Below are 15168 nucleotides of genomic sequence, written 5' to 3' on the forward strand. Positions count from 1 at the left end.
GAGGAGGTGGAGACGTGTCAGAGTAGACCGTTGACAGTGGTGAAGTTACTGGGTTGTGAAAGCCTTTCTTTAATTTCAGATGGTAAAATGGACATTATCCTTTTAACCCTTTAAAGTGATATTCTCCTCCATCTTATTGTGTGCCGTATCGAAAAATGCAAAACTGATGACCGTTGCGTGGAACGTTTTATTTGCAGGTGATATTGTGGACAGGAACGGAAACGTCCTAGCAAACAGTGCCAGGAGACTGGAGGTAGTGAGGAACTGCATCACCTACATTTTTGACAACAAGATGTTGGAGGCCAAGAAGGTGAGACCTGGTGCCTCTCACATGAGAAATGTTCCTTTTCAGGAGATAATGCTTTACGGTCATTTACGGGGGGTTTAGTATCCTTGGTAGTGGGAAGTACTGAGAAATGCGTCGTTGAGATATTAACCAGATTTGATCAGTAACCAGTTTGATAAAAGACAAATTGCATGTTATCTTCTTCATTTGCTTAAGCTCAAAAACTGGAGATGAACGAGCATTCTGTTTTGTTTTGTGTGCTTTGTCTTTTCCTGTAGTTGATGCCGGCGGTGTTGCGAGCGTTAAAGGGGAGAGCGGCCCGCGTGTGTCTGACACAGGAGCTCAATCAGCATGTTCTACAGAACAGAGCCGTGCTTGATGACCAGCAGTTTGACTACGTCGTACGCATGATGAACTGCACACTCCAGGTAGGTCTGAGGAGCTAGTGTTTCACATCAGTAACCAGAATAGAAAAAGGGAAGTGGTGTATTCACTCAAGTCTGTATTAAAGTTCAGTGGGGATGGCTCATATGATTTGTGTTTTTGTTTATGTCTTAGTTCTTCTCATCTTATGACTACTGTGATGGTTGTTGAGGGTGGGGACAGTTCATGGCAATATTGTCAAATGTCCATAATGTTTTTCAAATGCTGTGGTGACCGTTTGTGTGTTTGTGTTTGTGTTTGTGTGTGTGTGTGTGTGTGTGTGTGTGTGTGTGTGTCCAGGACTGCTCTCACATGGATGAACATGGCATTGCAGCTGCTCTCCTGCCGCTGGTCACAGCCTTCTGCCGAGTATGTCAATAACACATAATGTACACACACCACTGAGAAGCAGCTGCTGTTGCTCTGATGTTGTAGCTTTTCTCAAGCATACGACAAAGATTAGACAACTGCCTTCAGTGAATTATGCAACCAATTCCTCTTCATATGCCACAGCAAATTGTGTGTATGGATTTAAGAAAGTTGTTTTTTGTCAAGTAAACAGTGAGTGTTGTCTAGAGGCTACAGACATCCATTTTAATTTAGTTTGTATGACAGTTTCCTGTAGTTGTTAGTTCTTAAATATTGTTTTGTATGTGTTGTATAGAAACTTGGTGCGGGGATTACCCAGTTTGCCTACAGCTGTGTGCAGGAGCACATGGTGTGGACGAACATGCAGTTTTGGGAAGCCATGTTCTACAGTGACGTGCAGAATCACATTAGGCACCTGTATCTGGAGTCTGATGAGGCGGAGCAGTCGAGTCCGGTAAGATCCAGTCACGGCGCAAAGTCTCACAGTTACAGACCTGCCACTGCAAGCCTTCAGTGAGTGTTGCGTGGCTTTGTTATCAGCAGACTGGTATCTTTATTGTGGGCTGTGATGCGTTGTGCTGTGTGTCAGAATCAGGAGGTGACAGGAGGGGGTGCTGAGCTGAGCGCTCTGGAGTTGGCGTCGGAGCAGACGCGGCTGTGGCCAACGCTAAGCAAAGAGAAGCAGCAGGAGCGCGTGCAGAAGGAGGAAAGCACGGTGTTCAGTCAGGCCATTCACTACGCCAACCGAATGAGTTATCTGTTACTGCCGCTGGACACCAGCAAGAACCGACTGTTGCGAACTACTGGCTTAGGAGATGTGGAGAGTGTTAGCAACAGCTATGTCACCAACAGGTATGACAGGTTAGCGTACTCCAAAACACACAGACAGATGCACCTGTACAAGCAACACCGAATACCTTTGTTTTTTGTGCAAGATGACACGTGCATGGTCACATACAACACAGACTTACTCATAGCTACATCACCAGTCAGTGCCACGCCTTTATTCTCAGGTTATGTGTGTGTATGCACGTAGAACTGCGTTACTAATAGATATGAGAATAAGATTTTTTTGTTGTCTTGTGTCTTGGGCATACAGTATTGCTGGAAGCATGGCAGAGAGCTACGACACAGAGAGCGGCTTTGAGGACGCAGAGAGCTCTGATGTAGCCAACTCTGTGGTTCGCTTTATCAACCGCTTTGTAGACAAAGTGTGCAACGAAAGTGGAGTGACCAACGAACATCTAAAGGCTCTTCACACCATGATACCAGGTATAATATCTACAAAACTGTTGTTTTATCCTGTTATTTCAGGCCTTTGGTGAAATATTAGCTGTTTTTGAATGTTTTGTCTGGCCTGAGACATCCTTAGACTGTGCACAGTATAACAATCTTTCTCTCTGCTCTGTGTCCCACAGATATTGTTCAGATGCACATTGAGACGTTGGAAGCAGTCCATAGGGAGAGTAAGAGACTGCCTCCTATCCAAAAGGTAACCAACTCATATTTTTACATTGCGCTGGACAAAGGCAATGTAGAACTCGAGCAAGTCCCGCCCACTCCTTACCTCACTCCCACCACCCCAGAGTCAGAGTACCATGTCAGGTATGTCTGTCTGACAGCACTGTGTGACTGACAGCAACCTGAGTGGTGCATGCAGGGATTGACCGCTCCCACCCGGCCCAGCCCTTCACCTCAGTGGCCTGCTGAACTTAGCAGTACACTTTAATTCAGTGTTCTGCCGTTAAACCTCCACACCACTGCCATGAGCGAGACAGGGGCACTGGAATGTGATGGCATGTCATGAAAAGGCAGCAGTTCTGAATTCCCACCACATTTCTCTCACAAAGTTCTCCTAGATGTTGTCAGCTAGAGGAATATGATGACTACAGCACATGGTTTTCGTTAGCCGCCTTGGCCTGCTACTTCAAGTTTTTTATCGTGCTCCGAAACAGCTTCTCACAGACTGGCAGAACACTACGCTAAAGTGTCACAGACTAAGTATAGTTTGTGTCTTGCCTTCATGTTGAAGGATGGTTCTTCTGCTCTGTTCAGTTCTTAGGGAAATGCTTGGTGGTGGAGGCAGATAATCTGAATCAATAATTATAATTTTGTTGTTTTTGCAAATAACAATTTTTCTGAGCCCTCCAACAACCAACATTTTGAAGTAAGAACTGTTGTCAGAGCCCACATGGTATGTTTGGGGTGGTGTGCCCTGCACTGACGAGAAGGTCAGAGCCCTCTGATGAGGCCTTGGCACAGAAATGACATAATTACTGTGATTATGAAACCTATAATTCATTTTGAATTATGAATGTGCTTTTGCTCTGTTTTAGAAAGCTATACCTTCTGCAAGCTGCTTGAACATCTTTAGGGATGGAGGGAGACCGATGTGAATTTTTTTTAGTCACTAGTTCATTCACCTGCCATAAACTTAGCATACATTTCCCAAAAGAATTATCTGTCTGATTTGCCCCAATCTGTGACACAGCGAGAGAATCTGCCTGTGAGCATGTTTGGTGTACATCTGTAACCACTAAAAACTCAGACCGGAGTATTTCTTAGTCATGTTGAGACGGTATTCTAAGCCATGAGAAATATTTCATGTGTCCAAGAGCTGCTCAACACTTGAGCAATAGAATGAGAAATAATCAGGAAATGGCCGTCGCTGTGTGGTTGCTGTCATAAGATTAATGGCCTCTTTTCCTCCTCTGTTTTGGGTGTACGTGTCTATGTGTGTGCGTGTGTCTGGGTATCCACATCTGCATGCTGGTAATGGTGTGTGGTTTGGGTGAATGTGCTTGTTGTGAATTACAGAACCCTGTCTTAACCACAACTGTAGGGTATAACAGTATAGCATGACAACAAGAGTGAGTCAGAACTGTTGGCTCAATAGAGACTACTGACAAGCTACCTTCCTCTGTCTCTATTTCTAACCCTCTTCTCTCTCTCTCTCTCTCTCTCTCTCTCTCTGTCTCTCTCTCTCTCTTTCTCTGTCTCTCTCTCTCTTTCTCTGTCTCTCTCTCCCTTACTTTTTCCTGTGTCTGCTTTCCCTGTTTTTCCGCTTTCTTTCTTTGTCTTTCCCTTGTCCAGCCCAAACTTTTAAGGCCGACTCTGCTGCCAGGGGAAGAGCTGGTGATGGACGGCATGCGGGTGCATCTGGTCGCGGATGGCCGTGAGGAGGCCACAGGGCTGATGGGTGGGCCTGCCCTGTTGCCTGCTGAGGGGGCCATCTTCCTTACCACATACCGCCTCATTTTCAAGGGCACGCCCACTGATCCTCTGGGTAGGCACCGCGTGTGGATTCGTTTGAATTGCTTTAGGGTCAAAAGGGTTGATTTACTATAAAATATGAAGATTGTGGAATTGTAAATCACTCTCACACTTGCAGAATGATATAGTTGTGTGTGGTTTGGTGACAGTTGTGTGTGTGTGTGTGTGTGGTTTTAGTTGGAGAACAGGTGGTGACGCGCTCTTTCCCCATTGCCTCGCTTACCAAGGAGAAGAAGATCTCTGTAAACCTGCCCATGGACCAGTTCATCCAGGATGGCCTGCAGCTTCGCTCCTGCACCTTCCAGGTACTGTGCCCTCACCCACCAGCTGGGTTTGAATTAGTCCTTCTGAGAGCTCCATGGACTCAGCTGATAACTCAGCAGATCATCTTCCCTGATGCTGTAGCCACCTGTGTGTTTCTTGTTATCTTTGTTGATGTGACACTCTTACACCTTTTTTTTTCCCTCACCCCGCTTCTCCCCTCTCATTGTGTAGCTGTTAAAGATTGCGTTTGATGAGGAGGTGGCGTCGGATCTTGCGGAGGTGTTTAGAAAGCACATGCACAAACTGCGTTACCCTCAGCATGTTCAGGGTACCTTCGCCTTCACTGTGGGCCAGTCAGCCAAGCTGGTGGTTGAACATAAGACCAAGGACAAGAACCAGTCTTTAAAGTAAGACAGGATTCCTATGTATGTGTAGACACACACATACACACACACACACACAGGCACCCACCCACATTCTCTCATAAATAGATATAAATATTTTGCTTATGCTTACAAAGCGCTAGTGAGGAACTATAAGTGACTACTTAAGAACCCATGTGTGCAGTTCTCTAAGTCTTGTGTTGAAAATGTGAAAAGCTGAATTCCTCTGATTGCGTGATAGATTTGGTGTTTGGTGATAAATGGCAAACACCATCCAGAGTAAATAGTTACTGAATAACTTTTGGAATACTCTTTCATGCTCTCTGATGATTGTATTCCAGACACACGATTACGGATTCTCTGCTGATGAAATGTGGTCTGAAATAAAAGTAATAGCACATGGGAATGATTATATTCCTGTCTTTAAATTTAGACATGAACAGGACCCTTTGTAGAAATCTTGCTGTATCAGTCTATGACTCAAACTGAAACCTTCTCAGTAATAAGGAAGAGCAGCTGTTTGTCACTTTTAGTTTTGTGAGTCACCAAAACAAAAACATTAATTTCACAACAGTGACTATTAAGCACTGAGGCTCTGACAGTGAATGATGTTCCATCTCTTTACACAGACTTTACTAAACAACCCTAACCTTTACCACAACCCCCATCCTACTTTCCTCTTAACTCTCAAGATAGATGTACCTTTGTCCCAAAATTTTTATATCTGGGTATTTCTGCAAGCTGTCAGATCTAATGTTTACCAAATTCATTTTGTATTAGAAATGAAGTAGTGAGTGTAAGATTTGAACTCTTCTTGGGAGCGGTATCTGAACACTAAAGACAAATATGCAGAATCCACAAGTATGAGTGACCTATGAAGGAGCCAAATTCAGCCGAGAATGATTGTCAAGTTAATGTTCAGTGAAGCACTTAATACAAACATTGGAGCAAACAACGTGAGCGTTTCAGAGAATTAAGAGAAACTGGATCAACAGAGAATCCGATCCTCTTTTTATTGCTTTGAACAGTATCGAACAGTTTTATTAGTTGCCTAGGCAATTAAGCCCAAAAAGCAAACTCACACTAAAAAGTCTGCATTGTGGGTTCATCATGACACAGCGAAAGGCCATGGCAATATGAAGGTCTCTCTGTAAACACAGCTTTATCTGTGTTGTTGTTTTGTTTATGTGCCAGACAGTTAGTTTGTTGTGTGCATAAATGCTCAGTCACTTTGAGCAGTCAGGATTTGTCTCTGTCACTGGCGCCTGCTAAACATAAGGCCGCTGGAACGCACAGCCTCTCTCTCTTAGGCTCTGTTTCCTTTCTGAATCGTTGGATGACTTGAGTGCTTTGTCTGTGTGTGTGTGTGTGTGTGTGTGTGTTCCCAGTTGGCCTGTAAAAGAGCGGCAGAGTGAGCGATGAATTATTCAGTACTGGACAATACGATGGCTCCTCTGTTTAACTCATGCTTGAGCATTACTCAGGGTGACAGCGATAGAGAGCGCTGCCCGCCCTCATAAAAAAATACTAGTGTTAACGGACGGGATTCATTTGTTTTCCATAATAGAGTTTACCCCCCTAGAAGTGCTCATATGTGTCTCTGTCCCACAGCTTAATCTGAGTTCAAGAGCTTCACACACAGTAGTTGTCCTTAGTGTTTATGTAGCTCTGTGTCTCTGAGAAATGACTCTCTTACTGGCCCTCGTTGCATGGATAAAGTATTTTTTTCAGCTGCTTTATTGGTGGAGATGGTTATAATAGAGATGGAGCACCACCGTATTTTTTAAATGCTAATTACATTACATTTCTCCCAAGTTCCATTTAATACTTTAGCAGATGTTCTGATGTAGAGTGACTTACAAGCCTGTTGTTCCTACGGTGTGGAAGAACTGAAGAACTTCACAGATACAAACACACACAAATGAAAAAGATCTGTTTGCTTGCACTGTAATGTAACTTTCTGTGCACTATGGTTAAAGTAACATGCTGAGTCTACCTTAAAACCACAGTTATACCCTGGTGTCATGATGTGTAAACTCATCCTCATTGTTTTTCTAGAACTCTCTCTAAGAACTTGGTGAAAAGTGCAAAGAGGACCATTGGAAGGCAATATGTAACCAGGAAAAAGTACTCTCCACCAACCTGGGAAAACCGGAGCAGTTTCCAGTCAGAGTTTGACGAGGATGAAATCTCAGGTAGGACACAAACACTTAGCGGAGTCAGATACTGCCGTGGGGACTTCATTGATCAGATGTAATGGCTGATTGGAGTACCACTGTTTGACTCATGAGGAAAGCTGGACACGGAATAAGGATATTGCTGAATTGGTTTTCAGCTAGTGTTTGACTACGGTCAGTACCAGCTGTGTGCCAACATGTCGTAAAGTTTTATTAGTGTCAATATTCCTGGCAAATATCAAAAGCGTGCTCTAAGCTTCTGGTAAATCTATAACTTGATTTTGCGTGCAGCAGTACTGACATCATTGCAGGGAACTGCTGATGTCATTGAATCAATGGCATGGTTGAGCTGTTGTAATTGGTAACCAGTGATGTCCTTTGTTTCATTTTGTTTGGTCAGTGTCTGAGGAACTGGACCAGAGTTCACTCACCCTCTCCTCCACCATCCGATCCTCCGACCGCCAGACCATGAGCAACGTGGTGGAGCGGGCCTGTTGCCGTGACTACCAGAGGCTGGGACTGGGCACGCTCAGTAATAGCCTGACCCGCTCCAAAAACGAACCCTTCCGCATATCCACTGTCAATCGCATGTACACTGTCTGCAGGAGGTGAGACTAGACCAAAGGAAGGTTTCAGTATATCGAGGCACTTATTCTACTGGAGCGCTCTTTTATCACTCCTTATGTAGATTTCTTATGTTTCTCTTATTTGTTCCGTGTCTTACTCAGGTGTGTCTGACCACGGTTTTACCCTGAGATACAGTACTTTATGAATGTGTTATTGTAACTGTGTTTCAGTTATCCCACTCTGTTGACTGACAGTACTTTTTTAATGTGTTACTTTTTCAGTTATCCCGGTCTATTGATCGTGCCTCAGAGTATTCCAGACTCTACCATCCAGCGCATTTCTCGTTGCTACCGGCAAAACCGGTTCCCTGTGGTTTGCTGGAGGAATTCGAGAACCAAGGCCGTACTCCTGCGTTCTGCTGGCCTCCACGCTAAAGGGGTGGTGGGCTTCTTCAAATCGCCCAATGCTCCCACTGCTGGTGAGACAAGAGACCTCTGGAGCTAGCATCATGTGCTTTATTTTGTCTCTACTTTAGATTTACTGTTATGTTTAATATGACATAGTTTCACTTTTATTACTTAAGAACGTCGTACGTGAGCAAGATCTTGTTGTGTTCCATTAGTGTGTGAGAGACAATTTTGTGTGTCTTTGTAGGCCCCTCTCAAGCAGACTCCACTAGTCTAGAGCAGGAGAAGTATGTGCAGGCCATCATCAGCTCCATGCCCTCCTACAGCGAGGCCGGTGGCAGGAACACGCTGTGTGGCTTCACCTCCACACACATGAGCACCTCAGGTCAGTATACCACCACAAACTTACACGCACACACACACACACCCAAGCTCCTACAGGGAAGTCTTACACGCATTACATTAGGACTCAGATAAGAGTCTCAAATGGAGGGCATTTGAAAATGACAATGACAGGTCTTAGAACTTACCTTTCCAGATAGATCAGTGGTCATTGTGATAGATCACACTGCTGTACTGAACTTCATTCTAAACTTTGCTCTTCTGTTTCTCAGTTTAACTTCTGCTCCACGGTGACAAACTGTAAAATGGGACTAAAGTGCTTCTGAACTAATCATGTGTCGAGTTCTTTGAAATGAGGTCAATGTGGTTCGTGCTGTTGTGTCAGATGCACTATGGCTGTAGAGGGCTTTAACCTGCTGAATCAACGCATGCTTATCACTTATCTGTCTCCCCCTTTGTGCTCCAGACTCATCAGACAAGCTGAGGCAGCCTAAGATCGGTGCCCTTATGAAACAGGTCATGGGCTCCAAAGAGGACATGCAAGGCACCTTCAGCAGAGGAGGTGAGAGCGGATCTGACTAAATGCGCGTGTGCGTGCGCGTGTGTGTGTGTGTTGCAGGTTGGGGTTTCAGAGAGCTCATCAGTGATGCTTAATCACTGTTGTCCAACCCCCTCTGAGAATTCTCTTCAGTATAATTATGCAAAATGGGCTCCATTCCTTAAGTCATTTAATATGGCCACTCAGTGACAAGACAGACTAGGAAGAGAAAAGCCTGTGAAAATGTTAGTTCATACTTCCATTGTGCTCATGTGTCTTAAAGTTGGTGAGCCAGTGTTTACAGGCGCTGTATGTCTGTGCTGTTGGTAATGGCCATCTCTGTGTTATCTGACCATAGTGCTGGGTCAGAGGGCAAGGGTCATCTCACTCTCTCAGCCTAGAGTTTCAGGCAAGGCCCGCAGCTCAGCCAGAGGTACAGTAGGCTCGACCCTGCTCTGAAAGCTAATCAATCAAGCCTCTTACCGCTGATGTCAGCGCCAGTCTATCTATGATGTCGTCGTCCATGCGTTCCTGTCTCTGGGCTAACTTTTGTGTTGTCCACCACGTTTTACAAATCACCTGCCATCCCCCTGCATGTTGTCCACAAAATTCAGCAGATTGTTCTGTGTCTGATGTCTTGTTTCTTACATTTTTGATTTAGTCCTTGTTGTTGCTGTTGTTGCTGATTTGTCAAAGAAATGATCGCTGATTAGAAACTGACAGTTAAATTTCTGTCCAACCAGATTAACCCTTGTTTTTGTAGAAGCCTTTTTTTTTCCCCCACGTTGGTAGTCAGATGTGAATATGTTCTGAGACTGACTGTGTAACTCACAGGGAAATGGGGAAGTATCCGTGGTAGTGGACGGCTCAGCGCCTATAATCCAGATGTCGGGAACCGATTGGCTGGGAAAGAGTCACCACAGCCAAACGGAGGACCAGTCGAATCTTACTTCCTCCGGCAGCAGCGAGCGTATCTGTACATCATCGGAGACAAGTCTCAACTCAAGGTGACTGATAGAAAACCTGTGTTTGCAATAATGGTTTGTTATTGTTTGGTTGTTTCTCTGTGAAGTGAGGCATACGTATAAGTATTGCATTCGAGGCAGTCACTCAAATAGGCGTAGGATTACACAGGATTACATATGTTCAAAACAAGTTCTCGTCGTAAACTGAGGGACTCGTGCAACACAGCACTCAACACGCAACTAAAGAACAATTGTAAAATCCCGGATCAACTGATATCTGGAGATTTCCCGGGAGTTAAACGAGCTCTGACAAAAAAAACCCAAAACTTCCTGTAACACTGACTTGGCTCCTTCCTTATTGTAAGAGCATAGCTTTTGTCTGCAATGACACGGCACTTTTTGCTGTCATAAAGTGGCATCAACATCAATGTAATCCATTTAAGAGTTCAGATAAGGGAATGATAGTATCTGTCTTTGACCACCCTGCACTTGCCTCTGCAGATGTTATTCATAGCTCATTATCACTGTACCGGCTTACTGGTAACGGCTGTGTTGCTCTGGTCGCTACAGGGTGGGAAACAGGACTCGTTCCAGCAGTGGGAGGTGGTGCCCATTGAAGTGTTTGACGTGCGACAAGTGAAGAACAGCTTTAAGAAACTGATGAAGGCTTGTGTTCCCAGCTCCGCCTCCGCGGACCCCAACATGACCTTTCACCGCTGCTTAGAGGAGTCGGAGTGGATGAATCTGGTATATAACCGTTGAACTGCTTAATTGTGATTTTGTAATTAAAACGCTTGAGGCCGGTCTTAAAAACAAACTGTTGGAGTGTTGGTCGGCTCTGACATGGCATGTGGGGGTGGATGAGGAGACCGTTGTTACCTTTTCTTAAGAATGACTTTAGTGGGATGCTGATGTTTGTGTGTGTGTGTGTGTGTGTGTGTGTGTGTGTGTGTGTGTGTGTGTGTGAATATTGTAGCTACACAGGGTACTGCAGGTGTCAGTTCTGGTAGTGGAGCTGCTGGACACAGGCTCTTCAGTCATGGTTAGTCTAGAAGACGGCTGGGACGTTACAACTCAGGTACATCTGAATGCATATGCGCGCACACACGCGCGCACACACACGCACGCACACACACACGCACGCACACACACACACACACACACCTAAACACAGTCACACACACACACCTAAACACAGTCACACACACACACACACACACACACACACCTAAACACAGTCACACACAGTCACACACCTAAACACAGTCACACATGCACACATGCACAGGAGCATTGCTGTAAGGGTGTGTGTGCTCTCCCCTCTGTAGGTGGTGTCTTTGGTGCAGCTGCTGTCTGATCCATACTACCGTACCTTTGACGGCTTCAGGCTCCTGGTGGAGAAAGAATGGCTGTCGTTTGGTCATCGTTTCAGCCACCGCGGAGCCCAGACACTGGCCAGTCAAAGCAGCGGCTTCACTCCTATCTTCCTTCAGTTCCTCGATTGTGTGCATCAGGTGTGTGTGTGTGTGTGTGTTGACTGTTCTGGTGGTGCTGTATACTGCATGCTCCGTAAACACTTGGCGTTTATGACTCCTCATTAATTGCTCACGTGTGATTGGGTATATCCTCCGTGCAGCTGTGTGTGTGTAGATACACACCTTGTGAATGCTTGGATATGTGCATGCCCATTTATGCACATTTGCTTGAGTGTATTTCCTGCTTTGTATTCCTGAACTGTAGCTTTGGCATAGATGTAGGTTTTTTATTACATCTAGGCTGTTTTTGGCAGACTGGTAACGTGTTTTTTGAAGGAGCAATTCCTGCTGCATAACAATGGTGCTATTCATAGTAGTTACCAGTTCAGTTAAACTATGCCCCCCCCCCCCCCCCCCCCCCCCATTAAGTGATTGATCATTTTTTTAATTGTCTTTTTTTTATTATTGTGTGGTGGTGTCGTGCAGGGCTGTATTGTTTTTATGGCGAAACCACACACTTACCCATGGAAAAGACATAGCTGTTGCACTATGTAGTGTTGTGTGATGAGGACTGTAGAAGCTTGTAGGATCTGATAAAAGCTGTGTCTGGATCAGTGACTTCTAAGGTTTTACTTGTAAGAGTTTATTAAGCCTGTGCACATTCTAAAAGTGAAACTGTATTTGGGATTAAGGTACTGTGCGATTGATATGTTGCGTTGAGTAGAGCATGTAGTGTGTTTGTATTAAATGTATTCAATCATTTGTTTCCTCTCTACCCCCACAGATCCATCTTCAGTTCCCCATGGAGTTTGAGTTCAGTCAGTATTACCTGAAATTCCTGGCCTATCACTATGTGTCGAACCGCTTCCGAACATTCCTGCTGGACTCCGACTACGAGCGCATCGAGCTGGGTGAGGATCAGTCGAGTGGAACTAGACAAATGCCACAAAACGGCAACTTCAAAGAAAACCAGCGATACAGTTTGTCCTCTTCACGTCATTGTTCCATGAATGACGGGGGAATTCGTGTAAAACTGCGCACAGTACATTTCATTTTGGTGAACTTCCGAATAGGAGATGCCTGGTTTTGCATCACCCAGAAATGGTCTTTGTTTGATTTAGCTAACACGTGGATGGAGTTGAACAACACAGAAATTGATGCCCTCTGTTTGATTATATACTTACTTAGACACATATCCAAACCTTGCACAATAAAGGAGTGTATTGGAATATTGTGGACCAAGCCTTTTGAAAGAATTATGCCTCACTCTTCATATTTTGTCTTTGTGTTAGGGGTGTTGTATGAGGAGAAGGGAGAGAGGAGGAGCCCACAGGTGTGTAAATCAGTGTGGGATTACATAGACCGCCTCAACAAGAAAACGCCCATTTTCTACAACTACATGTTTGCCCCAGAGGAGGAGGAGGTGAGCACACCTGCTGATTTTGGCTGACTCTTATCTACTGTCTGTGTAGCTTTTAAACAGATAATCTGTTAAGTAAACAGGAATGGTGGAATCTAATAGAATGTGATGACCCAATGTCAGCAGACAGGAAGCTATACAATAAACTTGTTGCCTTTGTTTTAGGGTTTTAAAAATGTGTCATAGTTTTAGGTTTGCGTGAACGGTACTATTTTATGGTAGTTTCATGCCATCTAGTGGTGAGTAGGTATCACTGTCCCCTCGTCGTCTGTTTCGCCAGGTCCTGAAGCCCTACAGCTTCGTCTCGAACCTGAAGGTGTGGGACTTCTACACGGAGGAGACGCTGTCTGAGAGCCCGTCGTACGACTGGGAGCTGGTGAGAGGGCGGCAGGAGCACCCCACCGAGGAAGGGGGAGAGAGACCTGAGACGACCGCGCCCAAATCCCAGCGCAGAATAGTCTGGCCGTGCTACGACAACCGCAGCAAAGTGGTTCCAGATGCCATCACCAAGCTGCTACAAGTGAGGGCCTAAATTACAGGCAGTAACACACACACCCTCAAGGCGCAGTGCGTAAAGCCTGCACATATAGGCACGCGTTTTCTCTTTCCCTCTTTCTCACTCGCTTCCACTTTGTAATCTGTAGGACCTGCAGAGTCTGGAGGCGGAGCTGGGGCAGGTGTCAGAGAAGTGGAAAGAGACCTGGGATAAAATCAAGACCACGCAACGCGCCGAGTCCAAGCTGGAGAGCAGAGTAAGTCCCAGCGAGAAAGCTGCTGCGTAGCCCCAGCATGCCCCGATTCTTCATCTCATTTTGGGAACTTCTCACACTTTTTCTCTTTGCCTCTGTCTCTACAGCACTCGTTCTCTAGTTCTCTGCTCATGTCGTCTAATCTGAGTCACCAGCGTCGCTCTCAAGGCGTGTACCTGCAGGAAAGTGGTGTTGGTTCTTCCATTAATCTGGGTCTGGACTGTGAGGCCAGCGCTACGTCCACCCCGGCAGCAGGACGGCCCAGCACCAGTACGCTCTACAGCCAGTTCCAGAGCACGGAGAGTGAGAACAGGTGCGCGTCCAGCCACTCTTCTCTTACAGAGGGGAAATTCTCACACTGTTGACTTGTCTTGTCTATACGTTTCTGATGCACGTTTAACGTCAGGGTTTTGTCGTCTCAACTTTTTTTTTCCTGTTCTGTTACCACAGGAGCTTTGAAGGCATCTTATTTAAGAAAGGAGCGCTGCTGAAACCATGGAAACCACGCTGGTTTGTCCTGGATAAGACAAAGCACCAGGTACATCGCTGATGCCTTGTTAAATGTGAAGAAGAAATAATCTGGTGAAGATGTATTTCAAGTCTCAGACAAAGCTAATTAACCAAAAGGAGAAACAAGCCTGTCAGAATGGCTTTTTTCTAATTGGTCCTTGTATTATGTTGTATAAGTGTAGGTGTCTGACTCTGTGTCTTATTCTGTCTTCTCTCTGGCCCTACTCAGCTGAGATACTATGAGTCGAGGCAGGATAAGGAATGTAAGGGGGTGATTGAACTGGCTGAGGTGGAATCTGTAGTTCTAGGTACCCCAACAATGGGAGCGCCCAAAAATATAGAGGAGAAAGCCTTCTTTGATGTGAGTACCTTAGATTTATTAAATGTTATCTATTCATTAAATGTATTTAACAGAATGTATTGAAAAAATAGAATGACTCACTGATTTCTTATCTTCTTAACTTTTTGTGTTTCCAATGGCAGCTCAAGACGACCAAAAGAGTGTATAACTTTTGTGCTCAAGACAGCCTGAATGCACAGTTGTGGATGGACAGTATACAGAGTTGCCTATCTGATGCATAGATAGGGAGATGGATTAGAGACCTATCAAGCTTCAAAACTTCTTGGATTGCTGCTGGAGCACCTGATGGACAGCGCTTATAGCCAATCGCTGGCCTCCCCCTAGCAATTGAAAGGGAGTGTGAGAAAATAAGTTGAGGGTGTGGCCTCACCAGGCTGAAGCTCTTTTGGTGGTGTCGAACTGAATGATGTCACACTTCACCATGTGTCAGTGTTTTTGTTAAAAAAAAAAAAAAAAAGTTAGAAAAAAAAAATCTGAGAAAGGATAACCTTTCAAAGACAAAGTTGTCTCGTCATGTTCCTGCCGCCACTCTATTTTTAGACTAACCACTATTTCCCCTCCTCGGATGTTCTGTCGTGTTCAGCGGAAAACAGCTCCATGTCACCGTTCTTTGGGTTTTACAGACTGTGACTCCACAGACAAATAAAATCAGAGGCATC

At 45.0% G+C, this 15168-nt stretch overlaps 1 protein-coding gene across 1 annotated transcript in view; it reads left to right on the plus strand.

Annotated features, from left to right (window-relative positions):
- sbf1 (SET binding factor 1) overlaps window positions 1-14880 on the plus strand; it is a 38579-nt gene extending 23699 nt beyond the window's left edge. The window contains exons 15-41 of the mRNA XM_030774818.1: window positions 198-310; window positions 565-714; window positions 1010-1078; window positions 1374-1563; window positions 1687-1930; window positions 2178-2350; window positions 2497-2570; window positions 4172-4364; window positions 4529-4656; window positions 4847-5022; window positions 7057-7193; window positions 7576-7783; window positions 8024-8241; window positions 8412-8534; window positions 8958-9053; window positions 9864-10036; window positions 10565-10741; window positions 10971-11072; window positions 11323-11508; window positions 12254-12380; window positions 12762-12892; window positions 13170-13409; window positions 13534-13641; window positions 13746-13951; window positions 14089-14176; window positions 14378-14509; window positions 14632-14880. Coding sequence (XP_030630678.1) covers window positions 198-310; window positions 565-714; window positions 1010-1078; window positions 1374-1563; window positions 1687-1930; window positions 2178-2350; window positions 2497-2570; window positions 4172-4364; window positions 4529-4656; window positions 4847-5022; window positions 7057-7193; window positions 7576-7783; window positions 8024-8241; window positions 8412-8534; window positions 8958-9053; window positions 9864-10036; window positions 10565-10741; window positions 10971-11072; window positions 11323-11508; window positions 12254-12380; window positions 12762-12892; window positions 13170-13409; window positions 13534-13641; window positions 13746-13951; window positions 14089-14176; window positions 14378-14509; window positions 14632-14730 — 4061 coding nt within the window. The 3' untranslated portion in view covers window positions 14731-14880. The remainder of the gene's footprint in view (window positions 1-197; window positions 311-564; window positions 715-1009; window positions 1079-1373; window positions 1564-1686; window positions 1931-2177; window positions 2351-2496; window positions 2571-4171; window positions 4365-4528; window positions 4657-4846; window positions 5023-7056; window positions 7194-7575; window positions 7784-8023; window positions 8242-8411; window positions 8535-8957; window positions 9054-9863; window positions 10037-10564; window positions 10742-10970; window positions 11073-11322; window positions 11509-12253; window positions 12381-12761; window positions 12893-13169; window positions 13410-13533; window positions 13642-13745; window positions 13952-14088; window positions 14177-14377; window positions 14510-14631) is intronic.
- Window positions 14881-15168: the final 288 nt, after the last annotated feature.

The sequence above is a fragment of the Chanos chanos genome, chromosome 1 (genome assembly GCF_902362185.1).
Source record: "Chanos chanos chromosome 1, fChaCha1.1, whole genome shotgun sequence".
NCBI lineage: Eukaryota > Metazoa > Chordata > Actinopteri > Gonorynchiformes > Chanidae > Chanos > Chanos chanos.